Genomic DNA, 16331 nt, shown 5'->3' on the forward strand with positions numbered 1-16331 from the left:
GCCACGGCTGCCACGAGGAGCACAGCTGCCAGGGTTCCTTGAGCATCACCCAAGACTGACAGGCAAGCTAGCACAGAAGCCAAACGCTTTGTATTTTTTTCCCCTAATACAAAATAATTCAGAAGAGGAGTGTCCCACTCAGTGCTGGCTTTGTTATTCTCCCCCTCCCAGCTTCCTGAACATTCACTTCAATTCTAATTTTTGGTTTCCTCAACTATGAGAGAAAGAGCTAAAAGGAGGAAAGAGCCTTGGACAGCATTATTTTCCAGCTGCTCATACAAACACCACACTCACCAGCCACAACAGGCTGCCACAGATCCAAGCTAAGGCTGCAGAACCAGGGATCATATGGCAGCTGGACAGTCACCCCAGAGCCAGATCTTTAATGATATTAAGACATTTAAAGACATAGGCTGGCACCTTAATGTGATTTTTTCAAAAATCCTGTAAGACATCTGCTTATGCCTAAGTACCTTAAGAAGCCTGGCCCTCAAACCATATTTAATCCTCATAGCTAGGCAGCTCCTCAGCCTACAACCCCACAAGCAAGGAGCGGGGCCTTGCCATAAGCACCGTTATCTTAGGGGCACGGCTGCAAAACACACACTCAGCGTTTGTCAAAATAGGCAGTAGGGCTGGGGAGCAGGGAGCAAAGCAGTAAAACCAAAGCCGTGGGAGAAATACCACAGTACCAGCCAGTACTACTTGGCCTCACGAGCTTGCAAACCAGCGGGCGATCTAACACCGGGAAGCTTAGTACATTTACCGCTACACAAATATTAGAGCAGTTTTGTTTTCTGTCAAAGCAGCCACAGCTTACTCCCTGAAGTCCTTCGGAAAGGGGGATAGGCTAGCCCTAAGCTTCCATCTGCAGATTACGAAATGAAAACCACTGCTTTAAAGACACCAAGTCAACCACTACAGGTAAGAAAAAAGCAAGTTCCTTATCTCCGTTAGGCAGATTTTCCTGTGCAGAATCCCACCTCACAAACAGCGAGGGGGGCCGGTTTGCTTTCAGAGAACAAAGTACCTGTAATCCCAGGGAGATCAAAGTGTTTCGGATACCTACTACAGGCAGACAGTAAATAGGTGCCAGAGAAGGGGAAAACAAAACAAAACAGACCCTCCTGTATTATTGGTATACAGAGAAATATTTTAAATGAAAAGGAGGCAGATAAGCCTCCACCAGGCCATCATCATTAGCACCACAAGATACAAAAAACTAGTAATTCTGCATACATGGGTTTTCAGTGGTAACAAGTGGAGGTTATTAGCAAGATTCATTAATGTTTCTTAATTACTATTTCCACATATGACCTCTCCAGATGTAATTTTTCAGTTTCACAAGTTCCTTCCTCTCCCCCCACCTCCAATCTCTCCAATTTGGGTGAAATAAATATTTGCCTGTCATTCCCACTGCAAAGAAAGGGCTATACTAAACACACCAGATTGGGCTCAAGCTTCACAAGCAGCAAGTAGCTGAAAGAGTGAGTCAAGGTAGGTTTTGCCCAGCTCCTTCCAGATGAAGCAACTCCTGCTGCTGTTGCACTGATACAAACACTCCTTTGTTTTAAGGGCAAAAAATTCTCCATGCCTGCATTACACATACATAATACAAGATGCCAAAGCGCCAGGAGCTGCCCCCCCCCCCCCCAAATAACAGGAAGCCTGCGCTGCAGAAGAACTTTTAGGAGGATATTACCCATTTCCTTAACCAATCCTCTGTAAAATAGACCCTTGTGCTTGCTGAACTTTGGGGTGGGACAGCGTCCCTTAGGGACTGCATCACCGCAGCACAACACAGCCCTCGCCGTAGCACCCTGCAGGCCCACTCACAACGAGGGCTGCATTTGGACTTGAGCATCTGGTTCTGAAACGTTTTGTTTCCAAGTATTTTTCATAAGTGTAGGAAGCGGAGTTGGAACAGGGTCACTAACTAACTTCAGGAGCTTGCAGAGCATCTCAGATGCAGACTAAACGGCTCTAGAGAGCTCCGTTTTGAGGCAGCCTGGCAGTTTCAAGCACAAACAAGACTATCAGTTATGCGAGCACTGGAGACTGGGTCTGCCTTGAACGCATGAAGCCAAAAAAATCCAAGCCAGAAACAGTCGTGACTTGAAACCACCGCACAGAGTCCGTCTCCAGGCCGGACCACAATCCCCGTACGTTTCTGAGTACTCTCAACTCTTACCTGCTCCATCAGGAGCAAAAAGCGTTCGGCACGTCCCAAGAGATGCTCCACACCTTCAAGGACCGGGCATGGGGAAGGAGGTGATAGACACTGGTTTCCTGATTAAAGGTTCAGCCGCACCTTCCAGCGGCAGCGGCCTGGGCGCAGGACGGCGGGGGGAAGGCGGCCGTGCGGAGGCGGGCAGAGGCAAGGCTCTGCGCACAGCTCGGGCTCCGGCCTTGCTGCACCCTCTCCCCCGCTCCCATCTCGCGGCCCCCCGCGTGCTGCCTCCCCGCCAGGCTGCGGGTCGCTGAGGGCACCGCCAGCAGCGCCAGACGACTCCTCGGCAGTCTCCCTCCCTGCCAGCGCTACAGGCTAGACGAACCCTCCTTCGGGCAGTCACGCACTAAAAGGATTTGTAGCCTTGTACGATCCAACTCCCGGCAGCTATAAGAAAAAAAAATCAGAGCTTGTTTGATGCAACGCACACAGCGAAGCGCTGCTGGCTGGAAGCCTCTTACAAAAGAGCGCAGAGAGATTAGCGGGAGCACACAAGTTAACGACAAGAGCCAGCTCTTCCAGACCTCCCCCCGAGACCACCCAGCAGCCAGGAGGGAGCACGGCGCAAGGCCGAACGCGACGGAGAAGGGTGCCAGGCCGAGCGAGCTCGCCGGGGCCCCACCGAACCACCGCCTTCGCCCGTCTACAGCTTGCTCGGGACCCCCCCGCATGCCTCAAAGGCGGGCCTGGGGGATACGCCGCCGACTGGGAAACGCTCGGGTCAACACGACGACGGCTTTCTAACAGCGTAAGCGTATCCCGTCATCTATCTGTCAGAGTTACCTCTGCCGAGCCAAGAGGCTCAAGATTCTCCAGATTTTCAGTTTGCAGGGTTAAAAATTGCCAACGCCGGTCTCTGCTCACGCAGGACGATTCACTCCTCTCCTCTTCAAGCACCAGGCAGGGAAACACTTGGCATCACACCGCTAGCCAGGCCGGGGAAACCCAGACGGTGCAGAACCGTTCTCACACCGCCCAGACAAAACTTATTTCCCCCCCTCAAAACCCTCCTAGAAATATTACCAAGGCAGCTCTCCACAGGCCAGCCTATACCATCTGCACGCTTACTTCCTAAGTCTCTCTGGTAAAATATCTAGGATCCTCTTATCGCTGGAAACGGCCCCACTACATCGTCCGAGTGGTCAGAGTGGCCCATGTAACCCACGTCCTTGAGAGCACCAACGTGACTCAGTCCCATTCGGTTTGCTTAGGGCAGTGAACTAGCCCCACTCAAGGCTGCAACGCTTCAGATTAACATTGCTCAATACATTCACTGCTACACAAATATTTAGGGTACAGCTCCACAAACATTAGATACTCAGCATATATTGGGGCTGCTGCTACGATCCCATCACCCCCCCCCCCATTCTCCCCACCAAACACACAGTGAGCAAATCCAAGGAGGAATCCAGCCAAAACTAACTCTGAGGAAAAATAAAAACAAATCTACATCTCGATCATATCAGCTCTCCGAGAGCTGCAAGAGCAAAAGAGCAGTGTGACCACACAGCCAAAGGCTGAGCTGCAGCCCCCCACAGCAGGCTGCCATGGGGCTGCACAGATCTCCCCTCCTTTCAGTTCACGAGCACAACCAGCAGCCAGGCTCAGCTGCAGCAGGATAGATCCTGGGCACCTAGTCAGCACAGATGAGGAACTAGTGCGGCAAAATACGTATCTACAAGCTAAAGAAAGCACAATGCCGTTACAGCTCCAACACGATTAGACTAGAGCCCCTTGGCCATCAGTTCACATCACAGAACAGCAGCGTGCAGTCAGCAAGAGTTTGTAGTGGGATGACAGAACTGCTGAGAGAAAATGCAGACACAGCATTAGAGATCATGAATTTATAAAGCAAGTGAAATTCAGAGACCAGACAGATTGAAAGACCTTGACCTTGTATCAGTGTTCCTACGCAGTGACAACTCCAGAAACAGTAGAATTACTGCAGGGCAAGAAGCAAACCTAAACATTTTATTAGAGCTGGAGACCATCCTATGGCTGGACTTACTCTGGTCTTAGTTCAGCACAGACCTCCCATGTCAACCTCATCCCATACGACTCCATTGTGCCATATTTTTCAACCAGAAAGCCATTTTCTGCTAGCTCAACCTGCAAGTACTCTCAGTGTTACTTTGCACAAATAAAACTGGCATATAGGAGCCCTCAAAGTTGGTGACATTTAATTCGTTAAGATCTACATGCATCACCAAGACCACGGGCTAAATAAAGGATTGCACAGGTCTTCTGAACAGGGAACTTCCACCACTCCCAGAGCTCAAGCCGAAAGCCCAAGATGGGGTGTGCAACTAAGTGACCCTTCAGATTCTGGAACATGCTCGTGCTCAACAACAGCCATCTGGGAGGACACATCTTTGTTTCCACACAAGCTGCACGTCTTCAGCCTACTGACTCCGGAGCAAGAGAGATGCAGCCCCACATTCCTGCAATTTGCATTTGTTCCTGTAACAACAAACTTGCTACTTATTGTTCTGCATGCGTGATTGCTGCAATTAATACCAAGATGATTAGAGAAATCAACTGCAGCTTCCTGGGGAAGGGATGAAAACTGTCTCTTCTCGCTACGGATTAAGAACAGATCAGAACCAAAAAATTGAGCAGTTCCACATATGACCCTTTCTGCCTCCACCAGCTACCAATGTAAACAAATTAAAAACTACCTTCTCAGACACAGGCACAAGGTAACAGTTTCTCTCACTCCTCCAGACCTGTACTACTACCTATCTTTTGCTGGGTGCAGCATAACCATCCATATGGGCCAGTTTAAAAGTTGTTCATTCATTTGAAAAAACATATTAAATGTTTCCCCTCATATTTCTACTCTGGGCCAGAAACAACTATCACAACTTTACCAATCCATCACTACTTTGTAGGAAAGAAACCTGTTCTTACTATTCACCCACCCCACTGAGCTTTGCTAGCTTTAATAAGGACAAGACAGTCTTTAAATCATACCCTGACCCGCAAGGCCTTAGGCTTAGCCAGTAGAGCTAACCAGCCAGAGGAGAAACTGGGCCCTTCTGCCCTTAAAGAAGCTAATCACTCTGCGATGGGGCACTTGCTGCTTTCCAACGCTGGAAAAACACAATACAAGTCTTCTACATCAGCTTCCACTGATCGAGAATTGGCCGTTCAACTTCTGAAAAAGGAAAAGAACCTGGGAAACCACCCAATGGCTTAATGGAGTAGATTTCAAAACGTTATGCCTCCCACCCAGCTCCAGAACATGCAGCACAGAGTTAGCTTTGTGCTTCGGCGCTGAAGACGACATCGGCAGCACTCTTCTCAGTGCTCCAGCACGCAGCTACATTACCAGGTGGCTGCTGTGTGCCACCGTTCGAGCCACAACCATGTCTCCTGCCAGATGTTTTGTCAGTCACCATGAATGTTGCAGGTAAGAGTCACATGCTTTGGAGCTGGAAAGCAAGGGAAGGAAACCAAGTCTCCAGCAGGTGCGTTGTTCTCTTGTAACACCGAGCAGATCTTAAGGCTGTTCAAGCTAGCATAAGCTGGTAATGCCACTAAAACAAGAAATTCTGCCCTCTCCCTGCCCCCAACAGTTCATCTCCACGTCAGGTGTTTGTGCAAGTACGAGAAGAACCACACCAGGGAACTGAAAGCAAACCCAGCAAAAAAAACGATCATTCTCCAGCTGGATTGGGTCCCTCATCCAAACAAAGGCTGGTTCCCATACGTGCAAAGAGGTAAGGGCCGAGAGATGCCCCTTTTGCATTTACATTCAACCGAACAGGCTGCAGACCGGGGACAAAAATCCCTCTCAGCCTGCATCTTATTTGACGAGCACCTTCGCAAGGTAACGCTACTCAGGACGCTGTCCTCTTCTCCGTGCGCAGAATTCATCCCTCCTAGCCCACGCGACAGACCTGGCAGACATCCCGGTGACAGCCTGAGGTGTGAGCACACCACCCAGACCGCCTTGCCCCAGGGGGAAAAAGGGATGTGACCACGGTCTGGCTTCAGTGCTCGCCCCAGATCAACGCTGCTGTGCTGGGAGCGGCGCACCCAGCCCGAAGTCTGCCGAAGCAGACAAATTAGAGTCGCCGCGACCGGCGCCGTGGCGGCTGACAAGGCACCGAGCAGCGCGCTGGAAACCCTGGGACCATCGGCACGGAGAAGCGCTCCACTCGCTGGGAAAATAAAAGTTGAGCGGCTTGCGCCGAGGAGCGGGCTCCGGCAGGGCCAGGCGCGCGGAAGGGCCCGGCCCGGCCCGGCCCGGCGGCGGGGGCGCCCCGCGGACACTCACCCGGGCGAGGCGGGCGGCGCTGCGGATGGCCGCCGCCACGGCGCTGCCGTCGGGGTGCACCCGCTCCACGTGCCCCCACATGCGCTCCCACGTCTGCCCGTCCAGCGGGAACCCGCTCTTGTTGACGAGGAACAGCACCCCGCCGTCCCGGTCCTCCTCCTCCGAGCCGCCGCCGCCGCCCGCCCGCGGCTGGGCGCTCCGCGAGCGGCCGCCCGCCTTGGCGCCCGCCGCCCGCCGCGGGCCGCCGCCGCCCGCCGCGCCCGTCATGGCCCCGCGGCCATGCCCGGCGCTGGGGGATCACCCGCCGCCTGCCCGCGGCCACGCCCCCGCGGCGAGCGGAAAACGCCCCCCGCCAGCGCCGCTCACCATCGCCCCCGGCCGGGACAGCCGGCGGCGGCGGCCGCGCTGCGCTGCGCTGCGCACGGGCGCGGCGCGGGGCCCGGCTCGGACCGCTCCCTCCGCACCTGGCCGCCACCGCCGCCAATCGCAGCGCTCCGTGCCGCGGCGCCGCCCCCCCCGCCGCGCTCCCATTGGCGGCCGCAACAAAGAGGGGCGGGGCGATCGCGCACACCGCCCGCCCCTCCCCGCCCGCCCCGCGCCGCCCGCCCCGCCGCCGCCGCCGCGGCGCCCCCTGGCGGGCGGGCGGCGGCGCCGCAGGGGCTGCGCGGGGGGTCGCGGGGGGCCGGCGCTGGCGCAGCGGCCGGCCGAAGGGGCAGGTCCTGCTCCCGCCGGGACCCCCGGGTGGGGGGCGCGGAGGGAGCCCTGCATTGACCCGCCGTCGGAGTTGCGCCTCTGAGCCCCGCGGTGCGCCCCAGTCCCCGAGCACGGCACGTCCTGGCAGATCTGCGGCGTGGGCCGGGCGCTGAGCAGCTCCTAAAGTTCCCACCCGACCTTATTCCCACTCAGCTCCCCGTCCTGATACGCGTCCCCATCACTTTCTGGGCAAGGTTGTGAGTTTCCGAATAAAGCCTCGATCAAAACTGCCCTAAACAAACCTCCAATTTGGGTCAAGGCTTTCTGGTCTCTGGAGACCTCAGCCTCCCGCTTCACCCACTCCGTTGCTGCAGACAGCTCACGGGATGGTGTGGAGGGGAGAGACTCCTCATTCACCCAGCACCTGTTCTCTTGCAGAGTATTTCCTGCTCTAACGGCAGGAGCAGCGGGTGCTGGACTCCTGGCCAGCCCCGTCGGTGGCCTTCCAGCACCGCCGCGGGCAGACACCTCCCCGCCTGGGCTCCCGTCACCACCATGCGGCTCCACTTGCTGCCCCTTGTTTCCATGTCCTAATTCAGAAGGTTTTCTAGCTCTTTGTGTCAAGCAACAACAACCTCAACCCACTGCAGCTCCTAAGCCAGTGGTCGCTGCACATAACAAATAAATAATAACCTGAAAGATTTTGTTCCTGTCCCTGCCTACGCGTTCATATTCTGCACCACTCTCTGATCTCCCCTGCTCCCAGCCAGGCTGCGTGTATATCTGTGCACCTGCTCAGGATCTACAGCCATTGATTTTTATCTTTCACCATAAATAAATCTCTTCAGTGTCCTAACCTGCTTCATGAGGACTCTCGGGAATCGTGAGTGTATGTTTAGTTGCTAATCACTCTCCGCAGGAGCTGCCTTCGCTTTGTGGATCCTACCAATGATCTTTGCCGTTGCATCCTGGCTGCGTGGCATGCCTGAAACTCCTCCAGAGGTTTAACGCACAGGAGGCCAGAGAGAGGCACTTTGATCAGCCAAAGTAAACCGACTGCTTCGGCTTACGCAGCTTGCTCAGTGTTAGGTTTCAGCCCAGGACATTTTGCTCTGGGGAGTTCTCTGAGCTGAACGTAGGGGCTCATATGCAATTTAGGGGAGAGGGAGAAGGGTCAGTGAGGGTTCAGTGCTGCTGCAAAGTCTTCACCTTTTCAGCTGTGGCCTGTGCTTAACAAGTGACCATGCAAACACCACAATTGGAGGGCAAACATGCTGGGGTGCAAGCCGGAAGGGTATGCTCACCCACTGCAGGGTTTTGGAGCAGACTCTCCCAGGAGAAGTGTGTTCCCTCCCTTGCTGGACTGCAGACATGTGCGTGCACCAGCAAGATGTACGAGTGCAGAGATGGGCTGCAGATGGGAACGGATGAAATGCAGAGGCCCAGAAAGGCTGCAGATGGCTGAAAGCCCAGAGGAGAGGGCTCCTGGGGAACACAGGAAGGCTCAGGCAAAGCAGTTTAGGGAAGGGGAGGCTGAGAAAGTCCACAAGTTTACTGAAGTAGAGCCAGGAGAAAGCTTTAAAGTCGTAGTGAGCTGGATCTCACAGCTAGCAGCACTGAGCAGGCAGTGACAGCCATGCGCAAGCAGCCTGGGGACACTCTGCATGTGCTGGAGCCTGCATCGCTGGGACTGCGCGGCAGAAAGTCATCATCAAAGAAGCTGATACATGAACTGTCAATCACATATGTCGCAGAGCCTTGTTCACTGTTGGAGCAAGCAGCCACAGCGAGGCTGCCACAGCCTTTGCTCAGTGCTGCTCCACTGTCCAAAGCAGCTAGAAACCCTCCGACCACTCTCTCCTTTACCCACCCACTTTTTAACCACCCTGGAAGTGTGAAAAACAGAGTTATGTTATGTAGTTTACATCTCAAAGCCTTCTACGTTCATCGTGCCAGGGCATGCTCTGTCCAAGAGGGAAGGACAGGTAGGTAAGGGGCACAACAAGGTCAGGAGACCCTCAACCCTCTGCATGCCAGCCCATAGCAGCCATTTACAGAGCTCAAGCACCTTCCCACCAGGACTGAACAGAAAAGGTTATTACCGGCTCCTCCTTGATGCCCAGGCTGAAGAGGGACAGGTAGTCCTCCAAGAGGCCAGCCAATGAGTCCAAGCTCAGCTGCAGGCTGGAGAGGCACGGCAGAAGTTAGCTGAGGTCCTGAAGCTAAAGATAACTGCAAAACAGCAGCCTAAGGGGACAAATTCGGGGTCCCCAAGCCCCTGTAACTAAGGGAAAACCTTAATTACCATCTTCCCAGCTACAGGTGAAGAGTAAAAATAGAATAATGGCTACACTAGTTTTGCCCAGTACCCTCTCCCCAGCACTGGCCATAGACAGAAGAGTAAGAACGGGGCAGGTATATGCAGCAAGCCCCCAATGCACTCTGCCTGTCTTCACCTCACGGGACCAGCTTTTTCTGATGCAGTACCTCTCAGCAGAGCTGCCCCCTTCCCCGCTCTGTTCACAGCTCTCCCTCCTCCATGCTGCCCTCAGGGGTGCACAGGGCCAGGCACCACTCGGCTCCTCGTCCCCGAGGCAAGGGAGCCAGGGACGAGGCAGCAGCAAGGCGCTGGGGAGTAGGCTGGGGTGCAGGACCAGAGCAGCTTGCTGAGGTCCCCACAGCGTGCTCTGCAGCCGGGGTGGCCCATGCCACTCAAGGATGGCCATGTGCAACAGGGAGCTGGCAGAGGAGTGGTAGGAAGAGCTGGCCATCTGGGCAACAGCAGGAGAGAAAAGTTTCTGGGTCCGTTTTCCCAAAGCAAACCTCCTTGCAGCTCTCAGGTGTCCATCTGTGAGATGGGCGGCCTAAAATCCCCTGCCACACAGGGACTGACAAACTCCCTTCACTAGCCTCGGGGAGGTGCTGTGGTGCAGGGGGTGCATGAAGGAAAGTCATTAATACTGATCTTCGAAACCGGGAGAGGAGCCAGCAGCAATAAGTCCCAAAAATCCTCATAGTCCTAGAGAGCAAGAAACAAACAGGTTGTCAAGGCACGTCAAATGGTTGAGCTCTCGCTCCAAGCAGTAAGAAGAACCAGTATCTTGATTTCCAAAATCACAGGCGCATACTCAGCGTACGTACAAATTTGCACAGCATTTACGCCCATACAAATCAGGTGCCTGCCTGTGCAGGAGGCCTGCTGGCTGCCGGTGTGCTGCTTTGTGTGGCTGACCACAGCAGCTGCACGCACAGAGGCACGTATGGAAATAGCTTGCTGAAGTGCACGTGGACATTCATTGCACGGCTGGGCCTTTCATCCCGAGACCCCGGGAGAACCCACAGCACCAGGAGTCAGTGCTGTCGCCCGCTCCGTTGCAGGGCCACAGCCATGGCTTGTGCTCACAGTGCTGGCTTCTTTGCATGGTCAAATGCTTTTCATTGAGAAAAACAGGTGTGTGGCTGGATGCGATACTCCAGAGTGCAATACACTTTTTATTTGGAAATCCAGTCATTTTACATGGAGATACATTTCTAAAGCTAGCTCTGAGTAATATTATTAACCTATGCTCTTATTCCTATGCAGTGCTTGCTGCTACCATAGCTGTTTTCTGGGTCAAAGGAACTAATTTCATCATAAAATCACGTAAGAGGGTTTTAACCTTCATTATTTTCAATTGCAGTATTCAAAAGGCCCTGCAGCGCAATTACAGAACCAACAGAGGGAAAATTAATGGCTCCTAATTGGAGCATGGCAGCAAGGTGATATTAGCATTGGCAGTTTTTCCAAGAGAATTTCTTCTCCAAAGGTGTCACCTCAGCACCACTGCAGAGTCCCAGTAGCCCATTTCCCAGCCAATACCTCAGTGCGCACGACAAGAAATTCTGCCCCACGATGTAGCAAAGCCTCGCCGCCCTGTAATATCTCACGTGCACGGAGGCAGTTCGTTTATTTACTTATCTGGGATTATTTGGTAAGTTACTTCCTCCGTCACCCGCCGTTCCTAAGCGGCCGGTTTTGCTGGGGAGGTGCAGACATGGGAAACGAGCAGAAGAGGGCTCCCGCAGCCTGGACCTGGTGCAGCCGCGGCCGCGGGGGAGACCCTCAGCGGGGCCGGAGCGACGGCGGCCTCGTGGTTTTGCCGCGGAGCCCGGCGCGGTGCGAAGCGGGCCGCTGGTGCGATGAGCGCCCGGGAGGTCTCACGTGCTGAACGCGTTCCCTCGCCCCGATAACTGGCTGCTGTGAAATCCGCTGGTGTTTTCCGCTGCGCGGATGCTCTGCCAGCACGGCTCTAGTCCGCAGCCTCTCGTGAGAAGCTCCCAGGAGACTCCCCCCACCTCATCTGTGAGCAGATCCTTGCTAAAAGGAGTCTTGCAGTGAGCAGGAGTGCCGCGACCCGCTGCCCTGTGCTGCCCAGGGGACAAAAATGAAGTCCTGGACGCAGAGGTGGAGCGGGACCGGCAGGGGCGTTGCAGCAGAGAGGCCCCTGCGCTCCCACCGCTCGGCTGCCAGCTAATCACTGCTAAAGCCGAGTGATCTCAACAGAGCAAGAATTTCTCTTGGAAATTAGAAATCACAGTACGTCCAGAAAAGCAGCAACAGTCCAAAATATTTAATCCTAATAAGGTGTTTCCACTTTGCAGAAGGGAAGAGGAAAACACAGGTCTAGAAGGAGTCCCTAACATTGCATTACTGGTACGCAACCACTATCCTGTCACTTGAAAAGACCGCTGTGACCTTGTTTGGCCCCTAAAAAGGAAATAAAATTTGTTTGTTTGGGGCTTTTGCCTAGACTGGAAGCTGGAACTAGATTTGGTTAGTAATGAAAGGAAAGGTTAAACTGTGATAAGGATGTAACCATGGCAATATGTTAATGGATGGTGCTGCAAGTTTGCAGCAGTCATTTGTTTAATGAGTAGGAACAATAACCTAATGTATAAATCAATGTGATCATAAAAGCCTGGGAAATAAATGCATCGAGTAGATTCTAAAAAAGGAAAGCTGTAAAAGGAACACTTAAGGGTGCACTTCTTCAGCGCCTTGCCCAAGATAACCCTCTGGAAACTATATCACACTGTTTATTTCACACTGCCTAGCAGAAACATAGCTATCAAACGCTTTGATTTTAGCTGTAAAGAAAATCAGCAACTTATATTGACTTCTGCCTGAGTAAGTTTGGGGTCTCCTATAATAATTTTACTGCCACAAATCATAAACGAACCTACCTAAAATAACCACTGCTAAATGAGCTCCACTTGACCTCAGTTTAATCGCACAAGGAAGATTTCCAGCATAAAAACCTAAGTGCCATGGAAAGCTTATAAATCAGGCCTCAACACCCTCCCCCCAAACTGTTCTGCACATTTTCTCCTTCCATCTCCCCGTGAAGTTCAGCATGTTCTACTTGGCCTGATCCTTTGCTGACAGCATCATCACTGCCCTTCCTGCTCTGTGCCTGTTACAGTGACCTTGCTCTGATTTACAGCCAACAGCATCAGACGCAGCTGAAGCTGTTGTTTCTGAACAGTACAATGTTAGTGTCCCTATTAGCCTGCCCAACTCTTCCAGTCATGTTCCAAGATTTCAGCCCCAAATATTCCTGTAGCTTAGGAAAGTATCTACCTGAATACAGTTTGCTGTGAAGGTCTTACTAGCCAGCATATCACATGATTCTACCTCCACCGCAAGACCTGATTATAAAAACAAGGAAATACTAACTTAACCTTCCATAAATCTACCTGAAGCACTGCTAACTTCCTCTTCAATCTTTACTCAGAGTAAAGAGTTTATATTACTCAATACAACTACTATTTTGGAGGGGGTGGGTGGAGACGCATAATAAAAACACAGCTAACAAAGAAGGGCAACTGCTAAACCAGTGATCTGCAGCTCAGAAGCAGAATCTCATTTCAGCACTCGTCAACCATGTTGCAGCCCTGTTACATGGGAGCTACAGGCGGCTGGCAACAAAGGTGAGAGTCAGGACTTAGCTCGATCGCAGGGTGAGCAGCTGTGTTTGAATACTGAGTTGTGCCGGCCTACATCAAAGGAGGAGTGCGCTGCGACAGAAACATTGCTTCCATAAGATTAGAAGCACAAACCTTAAGTGTTTGTGCTGTTTAAAAACTAATTTAAGCAGTGTAGTTCTGTTACAGGATACCCAAAGTGCTCCAGGAACTGTATCATGCTGGTTAGGAAACAATCTGAACAAAGTTAGTCCTTATTTATTAAAGTTCCTCAAACACATTGGCTCTCAAGGCAGTACTTTAAAGTACATTGAGAAAATGCTCAAGTTCAGCAATAGCACAAAAGTCTGGAAACGACAAACCCCTCGCATTTAGGTGCTTTGAGAGATATGCAGAGAGGAATCCATGCTTTGGGGTCCTCAACACCATGGGAGAACAAAATATCACAGTACTGATGATTTTGTCAAGCAACTTTTGATCTATAGAGTCACTTCCAGCTTCCCTGAAAGTCACTGATCTGCACATTAAGATTCCTCCTCTCCAGTGAACTACGAGTGAACAGCAATGTAAACACGGCAGAGGAGCCCCTAGCTAAGAGCAAAGATCAAATGTTGTGCTCTGAACACAAATCCTCCTGCAATTTAAAAATGTAAAGCTCTTGACAGCTCACTGGAGCAGGTTGCCAGTGGAGGTTGTGGAGTCTCCTTCTCTGGAGAGAAAGCCCACCTAGATGCAACCCTGTCTAACCTGCTTGAGCAGGGAGGTTGGACTAGATGATCTCCAGAGGTCCCTTCCAACCTTACCCATTCTGTGATTCTGTGAAGGAATTATAATCATTTGGAGCAAAGGATTTTTCTCCAGTCATCTTCACAATTTGCTATCATGTGAATTATATTCATTTTCAGAGGTAACTAACAAAGAAGAAGCTAGTTACCTGGCCTATAGAGAAGCCTGTAGAGCATTTTCTGACTTTGGAGCAAGAACAAACATGTCACAAGCGTGATCATGCAAGTTGCAGAGTTCAGGAAGCACTGATGCTCTTTGTCCTCTTGACACATGCAGACGTCTCAAATTCAGTGAGCTTCACACATGAATTCACACATTCACATGGCTGAAGAGGTGAAATACTCAGAAAAAGATCACACCCAGCACAGTTCTTTGCTTCCTGAAAGCCAACGGACCTCCAGCTCTCCAGCAACAGCCTGCCAGCCTTGGCTCCTCTGCCAAATTTCTGAACCTCTGAGGGCATTTCTGCCCTTTAAAAGCTCTTATGGAGCAGTGACAAAACAAGAAAGCATAGCATTTTTAGCCTTTAAGCCTTAGCCCTCTTTTGATTCATAATCTCTTTAAAAGAGTGCATCTTCTCCAAACCAGGGAGTCCAGATAGTAAAAATCTTACTTATAAATTTGAGAGCCAATTTATCACTGGCATTTGCATGCTGCATGGACTTACTGTAACTAATATCTGTGCAACAAGTCACATCCAGAGGCCCGTAGTGAATTTCTGTTGTTCTCTGGGAGCACAAAATATACTCACTTCAGTTCTGTGGAGCCAATTAATTCACCCTCACCCTAGCAGGACGGTGCTTCTTTGTTCAGCTCAGGATATAGGCTCCTAGGGGCTACAGGTTTGTTCAGAAGTAGGTGATGAATTATTCTGAGGAAATCAAGTTATCTTCCAATGAATTAATGGAGAAAAATGACATACACAGGCTTAGACAGGGTGTTGTTACATTTTAGATTTCTTTTCCCCTTGGCATTAGTTGGACAGTTTAATTTACAATATAGTAGCTGTGCACACATCTGTGGTCCCTGCTCTACCTTATCCAGACCAGTGATCAACAGAGGAGCAACCTTAGGATTCCTTCATTCAAGGAAAAAAAAAATAAAAATAAAACAAAGTTTCTGAATTTCTGGTTCAACCCAGCACAGACTGGAAAAACTTCAGAAGTCTTGAACGCTTCTGTGGAATTTTTCCCAGCAACGTCCACGGTGTTTAAGAACTGGGGTTAGAACTCCTGGCAGGTAACCCCTCCTCAGCCTGCTGTTCATCAAAGATCAGGGTTTAGTAATTCCTTATGACACTTTTGAGAGCAGAGAAGATTATAAAACTGAAATTCAGTTTTGCTCCTGGAAGTCAGTTAAGAAACAAATATCAAAGCCATCTCTTAGGGCAAAAGTCAAATTCTCCATTCAGGAACACTTAGATTGAAAATTATCATTGCAAGATCCCATTCTCTCTCTGCATGTTTAATTTACTTACTTAAGCAAGACATTTCTTTCCAGCTGCTATGTCCAATAAAGCCAGTAATACTTTACTCAGCTGACTGAGTCTCACCTGAGACTCTTTTTCATGTAACTTTTGTAAGTCGCTTTTTCAGAAAGCACACACAATATAGCTAGAATACCAAGAGAGAAAAAATGTAAGAAATTACTACACCAGTAATAAAACAGACATCATAAATCAAAGTCAGTTACGGAAAAAGAGGGCTTCCAATTACGTTTCCATTTTAAAATCAACTCACTAGGATGCATGTTCTGTGAAGCTGATAAATTCTGACCAGCTGAGCTGACATTCCACTAAATTTAAAGCAGCTGACAGCATTTCTGGGCTCACCTGAGGTATTATCAAGCAGACCTTTTTTTTTTTTTTTTTAGCTGATTGTTTTCATGATACATATTCTTCAATCCACCCAGACTTCATAGCTTTTGTAGATCCTTGTTTCTGACATTTCTACAGCCTATAACACATGGCCACAATCTTAACAATGCCCCTTAGATACTATTTACAACTTCATTTAAGCACTGCAATAAGCAGAACCAGTTTATGGGAAAAACACTTTTCAACAAATGACCGCCTCAGAGAGGTGGGAAGAATACATTTCCAATGTACTTTCCATAGACTGGACCAGAAATTAAATGCTGTTGCTTTCTCTCTGCCTGTGCAACATCTTGTCCCCAATTCACTTGTAATGAACCACGTCACCTCAGGTCCGATTCATTTCAAGAAGATATGCAACGGTCAGGTCACCTCAGAATGAAATATGGAAATCAGTAACTTAGAGGCTAACTGTTGGCTATACCAGTTATTAAAGAAGTGTTCGACAGCCTCATTGATCAGTATCTATGCCTATGCATTGCCAGTACTTAGCCTTTTTTTTT

General features: G+C 50.7%; 1 protein-coding gene across 2 annotated transcripts in view; it reads right to left on the reverse strand.

Annotated features, from left to right (window-relative positions):
* VASH2 (vasohibin 2) overlaps nt 1-6615 on the reverse strand; it is a 37293-nt gene extending 30678 nt beyond the window's left edge. For both annotated transcript variants that reach the window (XM_062573573.1, XM_062573572.1), the window contains exon 1: nt 6513-6615. In XM_062573573.1, the coding sequence (XP_062429557.1) occupies nt 6513-6593 (81 nt within the window). In that variant the 5' untranslated portion in view covers nt 6594-6615. The remainder of the gene's footprint in view (nt 1-6512) is intronic.
* Between the last annotated feature and the right edge of the window lie 9716 nt (nt 6616-16331).

This window comes from Rhea pennata, chromosome 3, assembly GCF_028389875.1.
Source record: "Rhea pennata isolate bPtePen1 chromosome 3, bPtePen1.pri, whole genome shotgun sequence".
NCBI lineage: Eukaryota > Metazoa > Chordata > Aves > Rheiformes > Rheidae > Rhea > Rhea pennata.